The sequence below is a fragment of the Pteropus medius genome, unplaced genomic scaffold (genome assembly GCF_902729225.1).
Source record: "Pteropus medius unplaced genomic scaffold, Ma_sr-lr_union100, whole genome shotgun sequence".
Lineage (NCBI taxonomy): Eukaryota > Metazoa > Chordata > Mammalia > Chiroptera > Pteropodidae > Pteropus > Pteropus medius.
In genome coordinates this window covers 11190510-11208489 of record NW_024349225.1, presented here as the reverse complement: position 1 = coordinate 11208489, position 17980 = coordinate 11190510, and the positions used below count along the sequence as shown (strand labels likewise).

General features: G+C 41.7%; 1 protein-coding gene across 12 annotated transcripts in view; it reads left to right on the top strand.

The window, feature by feature from the left end:
* RABGAP1L (RAB GTPase activating protein 1 like) overlaps positions 1-17980 on the top strand; it is a 417651-nt gene that overhangs the window by 370550 nt on the left and 29121 nt on the right. For all 12 annotated transcript variants that reach the window (XM_039881422.1, XM_039881421.1, XM_039881423.1 and 9 more), the window contains one exon: positions 17864-17956. In XM_039881422.1, coding sequence (XP_039737356.1) covers positions 17864-17956 — 93 coding nt within the window. The remainder of the gene's footprint in view (positions 1-17863; positions 17957-17980) is intronic.

The window sequence follows — 17980 nt, the reverse complement described above, 5'->3', positions numbered from 1 at the left end:
GAATATCCCGAATGTTGTCATTTGAATAATAGCAAGAGATAGTAAGAGGCTTTTATAACAGAAGTGTGTTATGAACTAATTGTGTTTTTGAAAGAGCCTAGGGCTGGAAGCAAAACGACGTAAGTGTGTATCCCAGATGTTTCGCTTATCAGGCAATTGTAGACTGGCCTCAGTTTCCTCATTGTTAAAATGAAGGAGTCGGTTATATACTCTCTATAGTCAGTCCCCTTTGTTTCTATGATCCTATAGCTCGATATCTGTAGTATATATATTACATATGCGATACATTGTTATATATCATCTGTAGTCTTTATGTCTCTATGATCCTAGTTGTGATGATCTAAAGTCTATAGTTCTAGTATATCTATTGCAAACCACCCTGAAACATAGTATCTTAAAACAACCACCATTATGCTCACAGGTTCAGTATGTCGAGAATTTAGACAGAATATAGTGGCATGGCTTTCTCTCTGCTCCATGGCTTTGAGGGCTTTATATGGAAAGACTCACACAAGCAGAAGTGACCGCTTGAAAGACTAGGGACCAGAATCATCTGTAAGGTCACTCTCGTGCCAGTGCCTGGAATAGGATGACCCAAAGATAGGGCTCGGCTGGGACTACTGGATGAGACCTTCGGCTTCCTCACAGCATGGTGATGTGAGTGTCTTACGTGGCAGCTTGGGCCTCCGGGAGCCAGCATTTTCCAAGAGCAAGGTTTTATCTTAGGAGGTGATCGAAAGATTCTAGTAGGATAAACATTTTAAGAATTATTTTAAAAACTAAATACTAGAGAAGCTTTAAGTATGAACCAAGTAAAGTGATAAAAGATGGTTTGACAGGACACTACAACTCTCATTTATTGAGTGTGTAGTATACACTAGGCGTGGTCCACAGCACTTTTGTAGATTACCTCATTTCTTAATCTTATGCGGAAACCAAGGCTTAGAGCGGTAAAGCAACTTGCTCGGTCATCATGCTGTTCGGTGGCTGAACCGTAACTCAGAACAGATCTAACCCCCCGGTTTGTGGCTTAACCATCGTCATGGGCTGAATTGTGTCCCACCACCCCCACACCCAGTTCACATGTCGAAGTCTTAACCAACGCCTAGCACCTCAGAACATGGCTATATTTGGAGACAGCGTCTTTTTTTAAACATTGAGGTGACGATAATAATACATACTTTTCAGGTGTGCATTATAATTTGGTATCTGTGTACCCTATTGTGTGCTCTCCATCAAAAGTCTAGTTTCCATTCAACATCATCCGTCCGGCCCCCCTTTGCTCATTTCCGCCTCCCCCATCCTCTTCCTCCTCTGTGACCACCAATCTGTTGCCTGTATCTATGTTTGTTTTCGTTTCGTTTGCTCATTTCTTGTTTTATGTTCCACGTTTGAGTGAAATCATATGGTTTTCGTCCTTCCCATCTAACTTATTTTTTACTTAGTGTAATACCCTTAAGGTACAGATGCATTAAGAAGCCCTTTTGTAGAAATTATCAAACACACAAAAATAGAGAGAAGAGGACCATGAATGTCCATTTACCTGTCACCCAGCTTCAATACCATCAGTTTCCTGCTTTTCTTATTTTATTTCTCTGATTTTTTTTTTTTTTTTTTTTTTTTGCTGGAGTAGTAAATAAAATTTTCAGAAGTATCATTTCACTCTTAAATACTTAAGCACATACCTTAACAGCTAAGGACTTTGAATATATAACCACAACATTGATATCATACCTACTAAAATTGCCAATAATCTAATAGCAAGTGCAGTTTTGAAATTCACACGAATTTATCAAGTTCCAACTTACTAATTGGAGAAGAGGTTGAGTTTTTTAAACTCCCAAGTTTAGTGGGTTTTTTTGTTTCGTTATTTTGTCTTGATTTTAACCAGAAACATTTAAAAATCATCCCATCATGTTCCCTCTTTTAAAAAGAACTTACAAAGTAAGCAGTGTGCATACTCAATGCGTAATTTTGTTTATTCTCAGGGTGTTTCCAGTGTACTTCTGCTTCCGCTGGGTGGGGCTCTGGGTGGTGGGTATGAATATATGTGTTTAGTGAAACTCAGTATTTTCTTGTATGATGAACATTTCCCATTTCTTTTAAAAGAAGAAGCCGATGGCATGTCTTTTGCATTATATTTTAAGAATAAAATTCGGAACCCCTAGTGCTAATGGTGAGATCGATATTTTGCTACTCTCGTTCTAAGTCTCACTTTGAATTGTTTAAATAAAGAAAGTCATTTCTTCTGGCTTCTAGCAGTTAATGCTTTTTTCCAGGGATCCTCTTTCAGGAATTTTCTCTGTGAGGCTTTTCAAGCTTAATAGAAGCTTGCTTTACCCCCGGCAAGACGTATACGTTTTTTTAAAAAAGAGATTAGGGAAGACAGCTATTGTCATGTGTTTTACTCAGCTGAAAGGAACCAGAATTAATTGTCTCAGCCAATGGGAGAACTTATGGGGGGTGGAGGAAATGGGAGGGGGTTGTATTTATATACCATATATATATGCTCTGTTCTGCTCTTTGCCTAAAAGTGTGGAAAACTGATTAATTGCTAAACCGTAGCCATCTGAAGTTGTTATGAAATTTAGAGTACTACTTTAGAGGTATGTCTAGTCTACTACTCGCCATCAGTCTCCTTGGTGCTGTTGGAAGCAGAAGGATGACTCCGAGTTTATACCAGAGGCTTTGTTAATATTCAACTTAAGACCACACAACGTTTGTTTCTTATTACTTCCTCATCGAGCCTACAGTTAGGTGGCAGATAGGCCATGTGAGACACTGTACATGCTGGCCTCTTTTATTGAAGACACTGTTCCCTTCCATTTTGTGTCTAGGTGTAAATTTTCAGGACATGCCTTCTTGTTATTAAAATAAGATTAAAAAAAAAGGGTACTTCGAACTTATTAGGAAAAAAATAAAGTAAGATTTAAGTTTTAAAACAGCTTTCCTTCAACTGTTTGATATGCGGTTATTTGCTGGATAACAAAGCATAGTCAGTTCAGTATTGCAACCTTCACCTTGACTGGATTAGCCAGGAATTTGTTCTTTGTTTAGATTCTTGAGCTAATTGTATTCAGTATCCTTTAGCTTTTCTATCAGCAGAAAGGGATAATTATGACCCAGTACTGAATTAAAAATACTTGCAATTCGAATGAAAGTTTCCTTGAGTTAAAGCTGGTGCCCTTAAAAGCTGATTGTTAGTTCTGATCGTTCATTTTCTTTGTTCTCAGAGAAGGTCTTTATTATTATTTTTCGCAAATTTTTGTATGTTTCTAGGTTCTCTGTTCTGGGTTCATGTGAATAATATAGTTTTGAGAATAGGTATAATACCTTTGACTTTTTCTGGACTAGGAGCAACAGTTACATAAACCTGTAACCTCTCAAATTTACAAAGTCTAGGAGATAAAATAAACCACTTAATATAGACTTTGGCTTAGTTTTATCTGGTGCTTACATATTTGCATTTATAAATAATCCCTTGAAAATGTGTCTCAGGAAATTGTTAGCCAGTAAAACTTTGCCTATGAAAAGAGAAAGGAAAACATTTACAGAATATTGGAAAGTGCCAGAACTTATCAGTTACTTTGGTCCCATCTTTATAGACTCACCTTGGGTCCTAAGAAGTCACTTTTATTTTTTCAACTATTGATCCGCATGTTATAGCTTAAATCATATGTTATATTATAAGGGACATTTGTAAAATCTCAAGACAATGCTCACGTATATCAAGACCCATAGTAGTGAGGGATGGGGGAGGGGCTACCATATTTCTTTTATACAAGATTAATTTTAAAATAGCAATACCTCGTTAAAAAATTAGACATCCGACAGTTAGAAATTCTTCCTCATAAACGCTGGTACCGCTACCTGGTGAGAAGAAAATCCTCAGCGTGTGCTTGCTTCCTGACGTGACCAGTATTAGACTCGAATCCATGATGGGAACCAGATCTCCTGGCTCGGAGCCTCTCTGTGGTTTATTCTCATATTCTTGTCATGGAAATATCACCTTGAAGATTGTGGTAAGAAGAAGCAGCCCCACTAGGCCCCAAAGGTGTGTTCTCATACTCCCCCTTGTCTTCTTGTCTAATCTCTTGACACCATTCCGTTGAATTGACTTAAATACTGTTCAGGTTTTGTGTTTGCCTGAGGCACGTGTGAGTAGAAGCCAAGTTACAAGTGAACGATTTGGAGTAACCACCTCTCCGAAAAGATGAAAAATCGAGGTACTGACATGTAAAACAAAAATAATTTTTCTTTTTCTCTTTCAACCTTCCCATGTGTTTAAAAGGATAGCATTCATTTCAGGTTATGGATGAGGCTATTTACCCTTGAGCTAAAAGCTTATAACACATTTTCCACCTATAAATCATTTTACATATGTGTTCTAAAGGCCTTGGATGTAGAGGGGAAATAGGTTCTCTTTAGCAAGTTCTGGCCTGTCCTTTTCAGTTACGTTTGCTGAAGAAATATGGATGTTCCTCTCTGTTCAGACTCGGGAACCAAGGAGATTAGGATGGCAATGCCGTTTGTTTGTAGAATTCTTTCCAAATGCGTAAGGCAAGGTCTCCCCGCAAGTTCATTGGGCTCCGTGTTCCAGCTCAAGGTGTAGCAGTTTTCACGTGGTTTTTCATAATAAAATATAATTAAGTAGATTTAAACTAGATCCCTCCTCCCCATCTCTCTTCCTTCCCCTTTCCCTCAGTTTAGTTAGTTCCACCATACTTTTTCCACGTCTGCCGTTTGGAGGAAGTGTGTGACATCAGAGTGAGTCGATGAGCACACTGTTTATTTCTCTGCATTTCCTACCACAGTCCTTTGTTTTAAAATGATATAAGATCTTGGAATTATGAACGACGTCAATAGACTGAGCTTCAAAAGATCCCTTTGGGTGTTTTTCCTCATCCTAGTTATATAGTCAGTTTCCCCCTTGTAGATTGTTACAGTGGGGAATTTATTAGGGAAAACATCATTTAAAAAAATTTAACAGCTGCTAAAAACTGTCATTTGCAGCTCCCAGCTTGTGACATTCAGACAGCTGCAGCCTATGAGCGAGCTTTCACTTTCAGCCGCTGGAGGTCTTTGAACTCCTGTTCCCATGGAAATGAGGAGGGCTGGATGGGCAGAAGGGAGGTGAGGGTTGAAATATACATTTCCCCGTGCATTATTTTTCTTGCCTCCTCACTGTTTCCATGGAAATGGGAGCCTAAATGCTACTCCACCCCAGTCTTTGGAGAGCAGTCACTCATGGGTAAGCACCAGTAGCTGGGCCTGAAACAGGCACACTGTTGATCTTGTGGCCTCTCCTTTACCTGTGTGTGGCCAGCCCTGACTGCAGATACACTCCACTGGGTCTGCTCTGCACACAGAGCGGTTCAGTTCTACAAAGTCAGTCCAGTATTACCTCTTCCTTCAAAATGCGAGTTCTCTTAGATTTACTCTTATTGTCAGATATATATCTGTTCTTTGTGTGTTAAGCGTTTAGTATGCAGGATGTTTTTACTTTCTTCTTATGTCTTTTCCCCCAAGATTAAAGAATGAATTTCAATGTAGGGAGCAGCATCAATTGCATAGCATAAAAAGTCTCCTCAAATAGTCTCATTCTCATGCACTATTTTAGATATTGCCCCACAGAGCAGAGGTAATTATTGGCTCTGTCAAACATATCAAGGAAAACTGCCATTTTTAATTGGTTATCACAATCTTCTCACTTAGGTAACGAAAATATCCTGTGTTAAGTGGATTTCGATGTCTTTCCACTTATCAGCTCTGTGTCATCACATATCCTATAATACCCATACTCAAAGAAATATATGGGCATAGTCTTTTTTTTTATTTCAGTTTTTTAACTGATTAACAAAATGCACTTGAACCATGAGACAGTAAGAAGATACTTAACTGAACAAATCTGCTTTAGGCTTCTTTGAAGTATTGACTTAGGTTTGACTTAGGTTAGAGCAGGAGATACCAAGTTTAATTAAGAGCTTTTTTTTTTTTTGCCTTAAGGGCATCCTAATCGGGTTAAGAAAATTTATATCTCAGGAAAAGCTCTTAACAGCCATATATGATTGTTAAATGAAGGGTATAGACTAATTCTAGTCTAGTTGAAGGAGGGGAGGCTCTCTCGACCTCCCCAAAATCACCAGGAAAGACTTACTTTAAAAGATCTCTCTTTCGTTGGTTTTAATGGTTTCTTTTTTCCATTTCTACTGTCACCTTCTTCACGATAGCCTTGTCTCCCAAACGGTTTTCATAACTTTTAAAATAATTGTTTCAGCCGCCACCTTCCCCCTTTTCTTTGTCCTCCCATCGAGTTTGGCATATGTCCCGTTTCCAGGGGAACATTCTTACCTGTTTCTTACGGTTTCGACCCTTTTATTGCCCTATTTTAAAACCTTAGTGACTTCTTATCATTACTGGGATAAGACTTCTTAAAAAGATAGTTCTAATGCCTCGTAGGCCCTATTGGCTACCAAAACAGTAAAGAATTTTTGTTAAAATATTAAAAAATTTAAAATGGTTCTTTCCTATCCCAAATTGCTTCTCATGTCCAGAATGGGTGCAAACATCTGTTAAGACCATGCGCCTGATTGTTATTCTAGCCAATACGGACACAGAGCTAGCAACTACCAAACTAAGGTCACACCCTTTTTTTTCATCAGTTGGCTGCTTCCTAGATCTTCTGTCATATGACTGCAGTGTGCTCTTCGCAGCCTGCTCTGCAGGTGCCTGCACCAGGGCATCTAGCTCCTCGCCTAGACAAACGGAACTGCTTAGCACAGTTTCTTGCTTCCTCTGTGGGATGAGGAGAGAAATAAGCAAAAACGAGCTGTTCCCTCCGTATTTTGGCCCTCTCTGCACCTCTTACAGCCCTACCTTAGTGTTATACTCTGTAAGTATCCAGCCTACACAGTGTGATACAACACGTGCTTTAGACTATACCTTGGACTTGATTAGTATTGGAAGTACCCTGCTCTGGGAATGCACAGTCTAGGGGTGGCAGATTGGAGTCGGAAATGCCCTCTAGCCTTGCATAGACTGCAATTAAGATTCTGGCGAGCCGGGCCATCTACCACCTGCAGAATGGTACCTGAGGCAGAGCACTCTGGGCCTGTTGACTTCCACTTAACAAATGATGCTTCCTGCCTGCTAGAAAGGCAGTAAGAGGAGGCTTATGGCCCTGCCTGTCTCTCGATTGAGTTATTGAGGGCAACCAAAAAAAAAAAAAAAAAAAAAATTCTGACACCTGGGAATGGCCAACAGCAAAAGCTCCCGCAGGGCATGACAGTGCTTACATGATGGTTCCTCCTTAAGTCTGTCCTAAATGTCCTGGCGTATCCGCGAAAACGTTTCCCTCTCAACCATTATTGCTTGAGGCTTATATTTCTGATGGCATGAATAAAATTTTAAAATTTACTGTAAGTTTATTGATGAGAGGATTGTGTCATAGGTATCTTTGTATCTCTCAGCATCTGACCTAGTGCCTTGCAGACAGTCAATAATTGTTGAATTAGTGAGCACATACATGCACTCTGCAATCCTGTAAGGAACTGATCCAGCATTGGGTCGTGGGGACACTGTGTGGGTTCCCAGAGTTCCACTAATTCAGTGTTCACGGTTCTCAGAGAATCAGTAGTAATCATTCATACCTGCATTGGCTCTCGTTAGCCATCCGTACAAAGATGCTTCGGGACTGTCACCAGCAGCAGAGGAGAGTAGCATTGTATGTGTCATCTTCTTTCAGAAATTCATACCTAAGCGTATTTCATATTGCTGTTCCTGCCAACTCTGGCTCTAGATAAAGCTGGAAAAATCTTTAGGAAAATTATTTTTCTTGTAAATCTCTCAGCCAATTTGAAGCAGTGTGTATAGCTAACCGAGCAGATGAACTTAAAGCGACAACAGAAGACCAGGGAGAAGAAATAAAAGGACGTAAGTATAGCACGTAGATTTAAAAAACAAAGCACAATCAAACGACGTCGGTGTAGTGGTGGGTACAGTACAGCAGTTCAGAGCAAGGGCTTCGGGCCGGCTCGGCCCGGACTGGAAAGCATCCCCACCCTGTCAGGGCCCGGACTGGAAAGCATCCCCACCCTGCCGGCTGTGTGACCTCACACAAGTTTAACTTCTCTGGATCTCTGAGGATAATAATAGCACCTACCTCACAGACTACAATCAACTACGACGTGTAAGTGTGTAGTGTTCAGGGCCTGGCACACGGGCGCGCTGGATGTGTTCGCTGTTTCTACAGTGATGTGGCAGAATCATCGCTCTAAAGGCAAAGGAATGCGCATTTCAGTGAGTTCCAAGTCCTTTCTGTGTGCTTACATACTCTGCCTCAAGCGAGTAATCTCCATGCCTCCAATCTCCCACAAACTGGTGCTTTCTGCTCCTGTGAACTTAACCACATTCTATCCTAAACTATAGAATAATTTGTAAGCTCCTTAAAAGCAAAGACCATCTTCCTTGTCTTCCTCTTAGAGTGGAGTACTTACGTGACAGCCTGGCTCACACGGCGGCTCATTAGTAACTGGGGAGCTGTGAAGGACACAGGTTGGTCTGGGAGGTTGGTCCCCGGAGGCCCCGTACCTTGGGCTGGTGCATGTGCACCTGTCATACCTTGCCATGCCTCTTCAGCCGCAGCTAGCGCCTCTCTACCTGCTGTGCCCTGGCTGGCCTGCAGCGCACATGACCTGCGCAGTCACGCAGATCCCCCCCATGCGCTTTCATGCTCTGCCGTCACCAGCTTGAAATTCTCACTTTTCGAACGAGGGGCCCCAACTTTTCATTCTGTACTGGTCCTGGCAAATTATGGAGCCGGCCTCGCCCTTTCCCATCCTCGCCTCTTGTCTCTCTGCTGGGAACACTCCCTGCTTGTCGCCGGCGAACATTCTCCAGGTCTCAGTGTCCGTGTCGCTCCTCAGAGAGGCAACCACCCATGTGTGGTCACCCTGCCCCCCACCTTCTCTTCTCTATCAGCACTTACCTGCTTGGTAAAGAGCACTTATTTAAATGGGGTGACTATTTCTGGAAAGACTTTCTCCCCACCAGACTGTAAGCTCCTTGAGGAGACAGACTGTGCATTTGGCCCTGGACGGCCATGCCTGCTGCATAGCAGATAATCAGTAAATATTTGCTGAACGAGCGAGCGAATGGATGATCTTTAAAAATGCAATGTACAAAGTTGATGTATAAAAATGGCGGTGCAGTCATCACGTAGCTTAACACTGTTGCTGCTGACCTGTCCTGGTTGACTGCCTTTGAAGGTAGAGGGAGGCAGTAAAGGTGCCAGGTTCTCCTTCCCCACTGTTTATCCTTCTCAGACGTCTGGCAGGTAAAGTCGAATCTCTTTAAAGACAGAATTACTCTGATTGTTTTATACAGCTGCTGTTTGTCGTATTAACCTTGAATTGAAATTTTTATAGCATAAATGTCTATAGCCTTCTGCTTACTGTGAGCATAATTAGCCAGAGATACAGATTTATTTTTTATCTAATTGTCGATCACAGCCGACATAAAGTATTGCTTCAGGTGTCTTAGCGTCCCGTGGTGGAAAGGCCAGCACCGTTCGAATGAACCCAGCCCTTGATGATAATGAAGCACTGACGGGCTCAGCTCCCCTATCATTCTTTCTCCCCTTTCTCATTGTCTAGTTTTAAATAAGCTTCATCGGCTCGCTCCGAATGCATAGCTGTCTCAGCTTTCTGCAGCCCGGTTTCGGAACCGCATCTCGTTAATCTACTCCTTGGACTCAGGCCAATAAATACCATTCACCCTGAAAACAGACTTAGTATATTACGTACCATCTTCCAATCTGAATTTTGAGTACTTAGTAGTCATCCTCTTTTTCAAACACTATAACAAAAATTTTAAGTGATACATTTCTAACCAAAGACTCTTTCAGAATTGGAATTTTACTTGAGATATAGTACAGTGGATTTTGAGCACCTCCTCCCAAAATAAAGTAAAAGCATTCGGTGTGGTCTACCAACTTAAGATACTATCACTTCTTAATTTTTACGAAGAGAAAAATAACAAAATTTTCATAATTCAGCCTAAAATTGAGGATAACTGGTATAGTGGGATAAGAATTTTTGTTGTTTAAAAGAAAAACAGACAAATGTATTTTTTCTCTCCTTCAAAAAGTGCAAAGAATCTGAGAAAAACAGATTTAAAAACCCATAGACGGAAGGGTTGACCCGCCTGCACCTGTCGCGTGTGGGTGAAGAAGCCAGCGTTATTTGTACATGTCAGTGCTCGAAGCGGTGGGAACAGAGAAACCCTGAAGCAGCATAGGAAATAGTAGAGAAGAAGGGCATTCTCAGTGAAGCCGTAGGCCTCAGAAAGTGCTCCAGCTAAGCGCAGCCCGTTTGGTACCTTTAGGTAATTTGCTTTAAGCTGTAAACGTCCTGGGTGATTTATGCTGTGATACTTTTCTTTTCAGAGGCCGGAAGAGGAGGAAAATATGTCATTGCGATCTGCTCCCTCTTAATACTTCCTGGAATTTTAAACAGGCTCCTCCCAGGGTTAAATTCCTAGTTCAGCCACCCCAGGGTCTCTGTGACCTCTTTTTTTTCTAGTTCGCTCAGAAAGTTCAGGGTGAGGGTGTTTATGTTTTCGGAGCTCCTGGTTTGTACTAGGTAATATGTATGACAGCTAGCTTAGGTTCATTACCTCCCAGTTAGATGTTAAAAGAACAATCTCTCCATCATTCTGCACTTGGTTAGCTCAGGCAGGTGCAGCCGGGCCACCGATGAGGGTTAGCAAGGTCCTGGGTCTGAGAGCTGTGTGTGCTGGCTGGATGGCAGGCACGTGATGTATTGCACTAAGGCTTTACCTTTGGTGTCAGGCCTGTCGCGTCAGTCGCTCTCACGGTCCCGGGGCACGGTACTCGGTCTTCCTCAGCGTACTCATTTACAGCTCAACTTTGTCAGGTTAAAGTAATGTAAAACAGGGTCAGTGCTTAGCCCAGTGCCGTGTTGTGTATTATGTGCTCAATAAAAGAAGACGGTTGTCATAGTTACTTGTGTTTATCCCCCATTAAAAAGAATAAGTGATTGAAGCTCTGAGTGAGAGGTTTCAATGATTTGCTTATAAAATTACAAAGCTAGTTTTGACAGAGCAGGGTTTCAAATGCAAGCCTGTTTCATCTCTAAACCACCCTCCTTATAGTATGGAAGAGAAACTGTTGCTTAAATAATTCTTCTTGAAGCGCATATAGCTTTGTCCTTATTTAAAACACTTTTTTCCTTAATGAAACTGTTTATATAATAGATTCTTAAAATATTTTAGAACATTAAAAGTAGTCCTTTCTGACCTTATACATTTATTCTTCCCTAAAGTTTATTTATAAATTGGTTATTTGAAACTAATTTATAATAGTTATTCCCTTAGGAACTGGTAGTTACCTTCTCAGGCCAGCTCGTAAAAGCCTCTCTAGCCTTTTCTGTTTCTTCCTTTCTAGCATTTGATGTTCTAACTCAGTGGTTTTCAGACACATAATATGTTGGAGTTGCCTGAGGAGCTTTATAAAAATAGAGGATCACACCTCAGACCTTTTGAATTAGAATCTTGAGATAGATGTGCTGGATTCCTCGCAACAAAGCAACAGCATGCTCAGAATCCTGAGACAGGACAGAATGCGATGTGTTCAAGGATCTAAGGGAAGACCATTGTGGCCGGAGTAGAAGCTGGTTGTCTCTTTTGATCTCCAATATATGACATTCATTTTAAAATAAATTATGGACTTGCTCTTTAATAAACTAGGCACAAATAGACATTTTGCAGAGATAAAGTCAAAAACAGAACTAGAAATTCTAATGATTGCCTTTTGCATCTGCTTGGATCCTTGCGTGTACTCCCTGGGATGGGTGACCCCCACTTTTGCAAAATAGGGGGTAGAGAGTAAAGGGGAGAAGTAAATGGACACCAGATCCTACGGGACCGGCAGAGCCACCTCAGGTATTTCTCCCTTTATCCTGAGTGCAACAGGAAGCAGTTGAAAAGTTTAGGAAGGGGAATGACCACATGTGCATCCTGAAAAAAATATGGCTGCCATATGGAGAAAAGACTTGGAGTAGAACAAGTGCGGACACAGGGAGGCCAGTTTGGAGGTTACTGCGCTGACGAGAAGTGATTTTGGCTTGAACTAGGGCAGCGCCAGTGAAGTTCAAGAGAAGAAGATGAGCTTGAGGTGTTTGGGGTGTACCCAGTAGGATCTAGTGATTGATTTCATGATCATTGGTGAGGGGAGAGGTCAAAGGTGACTTCTGGGTCTCTGGCTTGAGCATCTGGATGGAAGAAGATGAACAACAGAAGAACATGTTGAGGGGAGAGGGCACGTGATGAATCCAGATTTAAGATGTCTCAAATATGAAACATCCGAAAGATGATACGAAGTTAGCAGTTGGACATGCATGTTGAGCTCAGTAGAAGTCCTGGGTTGGAAACTATAAATTTAGGAGTCGTCAGTGTATAGATAGTAAAGAAATTGCTCTGCCTCTAAATATTATTTATTGATAGGAAAGCTCTAGAGCAGAAGCGCCAAGGAGTTTCATAAAAATAGTATACGAGATTAGATTTATAGAACCGGAGAGGAATTAGAAGTGAACAGATAAGCAGTTTCTATAAAATGCAAGACTCGCTTGAAGTTGCTACAGCATCGAGACCAGAGAGCTTATATTAGAATGTGGTAAAGAAAGTAGAAATCAATACCTCAGAAGCTTTCGTAGATACTTTGTCGAGCACACCACATCCAGGAGAGCTGGAAAGTGACTCACATCATACAGCTATCCCCGAATGCTGTCACAGGCGTGTGCACCACTAGGCTCCAGTGACTGGGGAGACTGAACGTGCCGGGTGAGACGGAAGCAGGGGCAGCCCTTGGACTGTCACGTGTGGGGTCAGGGAGAGCGCGATGAGTCACCTGATGTCTGTAAGCCTTGGGAGTTATGTCAGTTATAAGAGATGCACACTTTCTTTGGCCCCACACCCTTAAACCAACTGATTCTTAAGTATTACAACACAACAAATATTGCCAGAGGTGAGGGGTGGGGATGGGTGGAATGAGTGAAGGGGGTCAAAAGGTATTAATTTCCAGCTGTAAAATAAATAAGTCACAGGGCTGTAATGAGGACTACAGATAGTAATACTGTGTCGCTTGTTTGAGACTTGCTGAGAGAGTAGATCCTCAAAGTGCTCACCGCAAGAAAAAAAAATTTGTAATGGTGACGGACGTTAACTAAATGTATTTGCTTATTTCACAGTATATACATATATTGACTCATTAGTTTGTACATGGGAATCTTATATGTTGTTATATGTTGATTATACCTCAACAAAAAAGAATACAACTAATAATCATTTAGAGGCTCTGATGTTCCCTGAAAGTTCTTTGTCCCCAGTCACATGGGGTAAGATGTCACGGGCTGCGTTTCCCCCTCCTCCCAGTGCTGAACGCTCCAGAGGAGCCAGAGCGGCCTCTTTCGCTGGTCACTGTAGAGAGAGTTAGGTGAAGCGTGTAGGACGTGGACCCTCCTCTTGGATGACTTTTCCCCCTGATGCTTCCCACCTGTTCCCTCCCCAGTCCACCTGCCGCTGCGCACTGACCGCTAGAGTTTTGGTCGCCACTGGTCCACTTCCTGTCCAGATCCTGACAAGTCTTTGTAGAAGTGACTCTGAACTGGAAACTCTTCGGCCATCCCCCCTCCCCCCAGGATGTGGGGTACTACCCTTCTTAACTATTTTCTCTCTGTCCGGTGATTAATGTATTAAATCAATGGGATCATTTCTAGTCAACCTGCGAGATGATCTGAAGTCTGCGAGATGATCTGAAGTGAGGAACAGCAGTACCTAATGGCTACTACCTTTGTCTTATTAAAAGGCACTCAGGCTTCTTCTGACTATTAGGAAAACATTAACCATCTCTTACCAGCCCTTTTTTTAAATGGTGACATGCTCTGCCAACATTTGCATTCATCAGTAAATATTTCTGTATCTTTTATTTCTGAAATAACAGAAGCAGATTCATCAAGCCCTGAATAATAATGGCTCTTAGGAGTGACCGGCCGTTGCTCACATTTGGCACAGAGGAAATGTTGTATTTTTACCTGGGCAGGGAAGCGTACGCAAACTGATCATAATGAGACTCTCCCTCACCTCACAGGTTCGAGAATTGGGGTGCAGACACGTTGAGAGGCCATTTTCTGCCTACCACAGTTGTCTGTGTCGACTGTTGTTTCTACATTGTTTTCTTGTGAAGTAAATTTATGTAAAACAGTTGACTTAAAGAAAAATAGTAGTAAAAGGAGTTTGGATATGGCAAAAATAGTGACAGTTGTATTCAAATGACTAGAGTTTGGGAAACATGTCGCCCAGCAGCCCACACAGCCCAATACTGGGAAGGACTCGCAGGCCAGAGGCCACCGAGCAGTCCACGCGGCTCTGCTGCGCGGGGCCAGCTGGCTTCCCCCACGGCCACAGCCACAGGGTCCGGCTTTCTTGACCTGAAGGAAAGGGTGGCAGCAGACGGTCTCCAGAGGTCCCTCCAACTCCAACTTACCGATTCTGTAATAATGGTGGTTATAACTTCAGTGCCAGGGCCACGCATATTTTGTGAAATATCTAAATATCATATAATATTCAAAAGACGAGAACCCTGGCTCTGTCTTAAACGCCCTTCCCTAAGTGTAGCTGTCAGGTCCAAAGTGTCAGGCCGTGGCTGGTAACTTAAATGATTGCTGTCATACTCTGTAGGGGCTGTCTTGACACGGCTGGATGGATATCCCACTTTGTTTTCCTGTGTGATTGGTTGTTTTTTTTAAAATATCATTTCAAAGTGGCGAGTGCTCATTATCAGTTACACTTGCAAACGATTATAGACCTTTTGAAGATATTTTCTGAATTTAGCCAAATAGGAGGTGTTAGACAGCAGAGGATGGGTGGCTGATGGAACAGAACCCCAGATTAGGTAGACATTGAAAAGAATGGATGTTTCTTACTGAACAGACTCTTCATGTGCACACCTGCATTAAATTTATTTAGGGAGAGATACCTATTCTGTTCTTGAGATAATAGGTTGTTTCAATTCTAATAATTCTTGGTGACTTTCTGTTCTTTTAGCTAAAACTACATCCTAAAGAGGTTCTTTATTCCTTCTCTAATAAGACACATTTTAAGCTCAGTAATACAGTCCCTAAAACAAAATCAATTTTGTCCTGAAATATAGTTTTAAAAACCGTAAGACTATGTTCTTTCTCTGTAAATAACAGGAGTTTCCTATCAGCTCTCGTCTCTTCCTCCTCCGCCCTTCCCCCCGTTTCCCTTCGTGCCAATCACAGGTGGATGCTCAATATCACCCCACAGCACAAGATAAATAAGCTTGGAAGGTTTCCTAGCAACATGTTGTTCTGGGAACCTGTTCGGTTTCCCTGAACGAGCTGAAGCCAAACATCCTAGAACCTCAGCCAGATGAGAAAGGATTAGCTTTGTGAGGGTGTCTAATGCATTTTTTTGAAAATTTCTCTTTGAAATGTACCTCTTAACGGAAGTAGCAAGGTTGACTTTTAAAAGGACACTCTTTACATGTAAAAAAAAATCTCAGCTATAGTTTGAATTAAAAAAATATGGTTTTAGATGAAATGCTCTAGAAATGAGCTTGCCATATGTAATTCAGTCATTGGTGAATGTATCCATTTTAGAAGCATAGAGAACATACTTCCACACAGGACTGATGGTCAGCCTGGTACCCACTGGCACCAGTATTCAGCTGCAAAAATACTGAAATACTTCTGATCTGTGGGTAAATGGCAGCTGGAGTAGGCACCCTCCTCACAGTTCTTCTCACTTCTCCCCTTGAACTTGACACCTGCCCCAGGGATGCACACGAAACACCTGTCACTGCTCACCGCTGCGGGACTTCTGCGGTACTCGTGATTTGCCACTTCATCTCGAGTCTGTTATTTTGCTTTTCCGAGTATATGATTACCGCATAGAGAAGAGAAAACCAGAAGAAATTAAGGCCCCCATCACTGTCAAGGAAAGTAATGTGTTGTTAGCACACAGGCACACAGGTGTTCCTTGATGTTTGCCCGAAGATCTCGAGGCCACACGGTTGGCAGGTGGTGCCATCCTTTCTCTTGTGCTCTAGTTGGTCACAGCCTGAAGTTAAGGTCTGACGACAATATTCGACAGGTTTCGCAATTCGGTTACACCCTGGGAGGGTCCTGTTGCTTGTCTGAGTGGGGAGACGGTCTCCCATCAGCCAGAAGATTGTCCTCGTGTTGTTGAATGACTTACACTGTCTGTCAGGTTCGGACCGAGTCTGGGAAACTTCCCAGGTGTGGTGAGAAGCAGATAATCCCACACTTCGTCGTGTTCCTGGGTAGGAAGAACAGAGGAATTAGAAGGAGATAGGGAATGGCACCTGATGGCCTCGCTTTCGATGTGACCAACTCTGGTTAGATTCCAGAAAATTTAACTGTCGGCATCTCAGAAAACTGGAAGGCAATTTTATGTCCATTCTGGTGCTTTCCTTTCTCTCTTGCTGTCTCTCACACGTACACAACACGCTTTCTAAGTACTGTGTTTCGAACTCAATGAGAAACAATCTATCGAGAGCCTCGTAGGGGCCAGTACGTTTGGGTAGGCATCATGATGGATCCTGAGGCATCAACACCTCGTCCTTGCCTTCACGAAGTCCCCAAGGATTCAGCAAAATAACACATTTGTAACCTTTTAAAAAATTAAATATATATTTTTTCCATTTCAAGTCACCTGCTTTAGGACCTAAACATTAAGATTTTGATGTCTAAAGGAATTACATAATTTTGATTGTCTGAGGAAAACCTGAAGGTAGACTTTATCTGTTATATGGAGCATAATAGATTACAATACATTAATTTTGAGTAGATATGTATTAAAAATAACTTTTTAAATATCCATGAACCAGGCATTATTTTAAATATTTTACCTACGTTTTATCAGTAAATTTTCCTGACAACCATTGTGAAGTAGAAATCTGTTTGCGTGTCATTTTACAGATGAAGAAACTCGGGCTAAGAGAGGACAAATACCTGTTTGCCAGCAGGTTAATAAAATATTAACACTCAGACCCTGGTCTATCCAGTGGCAAAATCTATGACCTTTACACTATGCTATGCTGATTTATTTTTATCGTACTAAGATTCTGTAAGATTCTAGTCTTTCCTCAGAAAAGAGTAGTCTACTATCTTTTAAAGATGACATAATTTTAGCAAGAAATAGATGAATTGTGTAGATGATTTTCTATTATCTCATAGGGCACAATGATTCCATATTTCTTTGAGTTTTCAGTGGTGAACTTGAGAATCTTCTTTCTCTCTGGTCTATTAACTCTTTAAAAATATTTTTTGTTGCACAGTTTTTCAGTTATAAAATAATGTAGGCTATGAGCAAATTTTACTTAAAGAAAGGTAGTTAATAGAATTAATAGCATTGTTAAATACATCGACAAGAAAAAGCTATAACATCAGCAGTATTATAGAACATAGATGGACAAAGTACAGCCCATTTTTGTAAAAAAACGGTTTATAGTATGGCCACGCTCATTCGTTTACGTATCACCTGTGGCAGCTTGTGTGTGATAACAGAGTGGGGTAGCCGTGACCTGGACTGTGACCCATGAAGCCTAAAGAACACACTCTCTGGACTTGTAGAGGAAAGGTTTACAGACCCCTGTGCCAGAATCTAGATCCTCCCAGCCCCGCCCCAGCTTTGAGCTGGGCATGTTCCCTGAGAATGCCAGAGACTTAATTGGGAGACACTTTAGAAAATGTTTTCCTACATGACCTCCCCGTGTAACATGCTTTTCCTCTGCTGCCTGCAGGTACCGACTAAGAAGCTGAAGAAATATGAGAAGGAATATCAGACCATGCGGGAGAGCCAGCTGCAGCAGGAAGACCCGATGGACAGATACAAGGTATGGGACACGTGGGCCACCTGC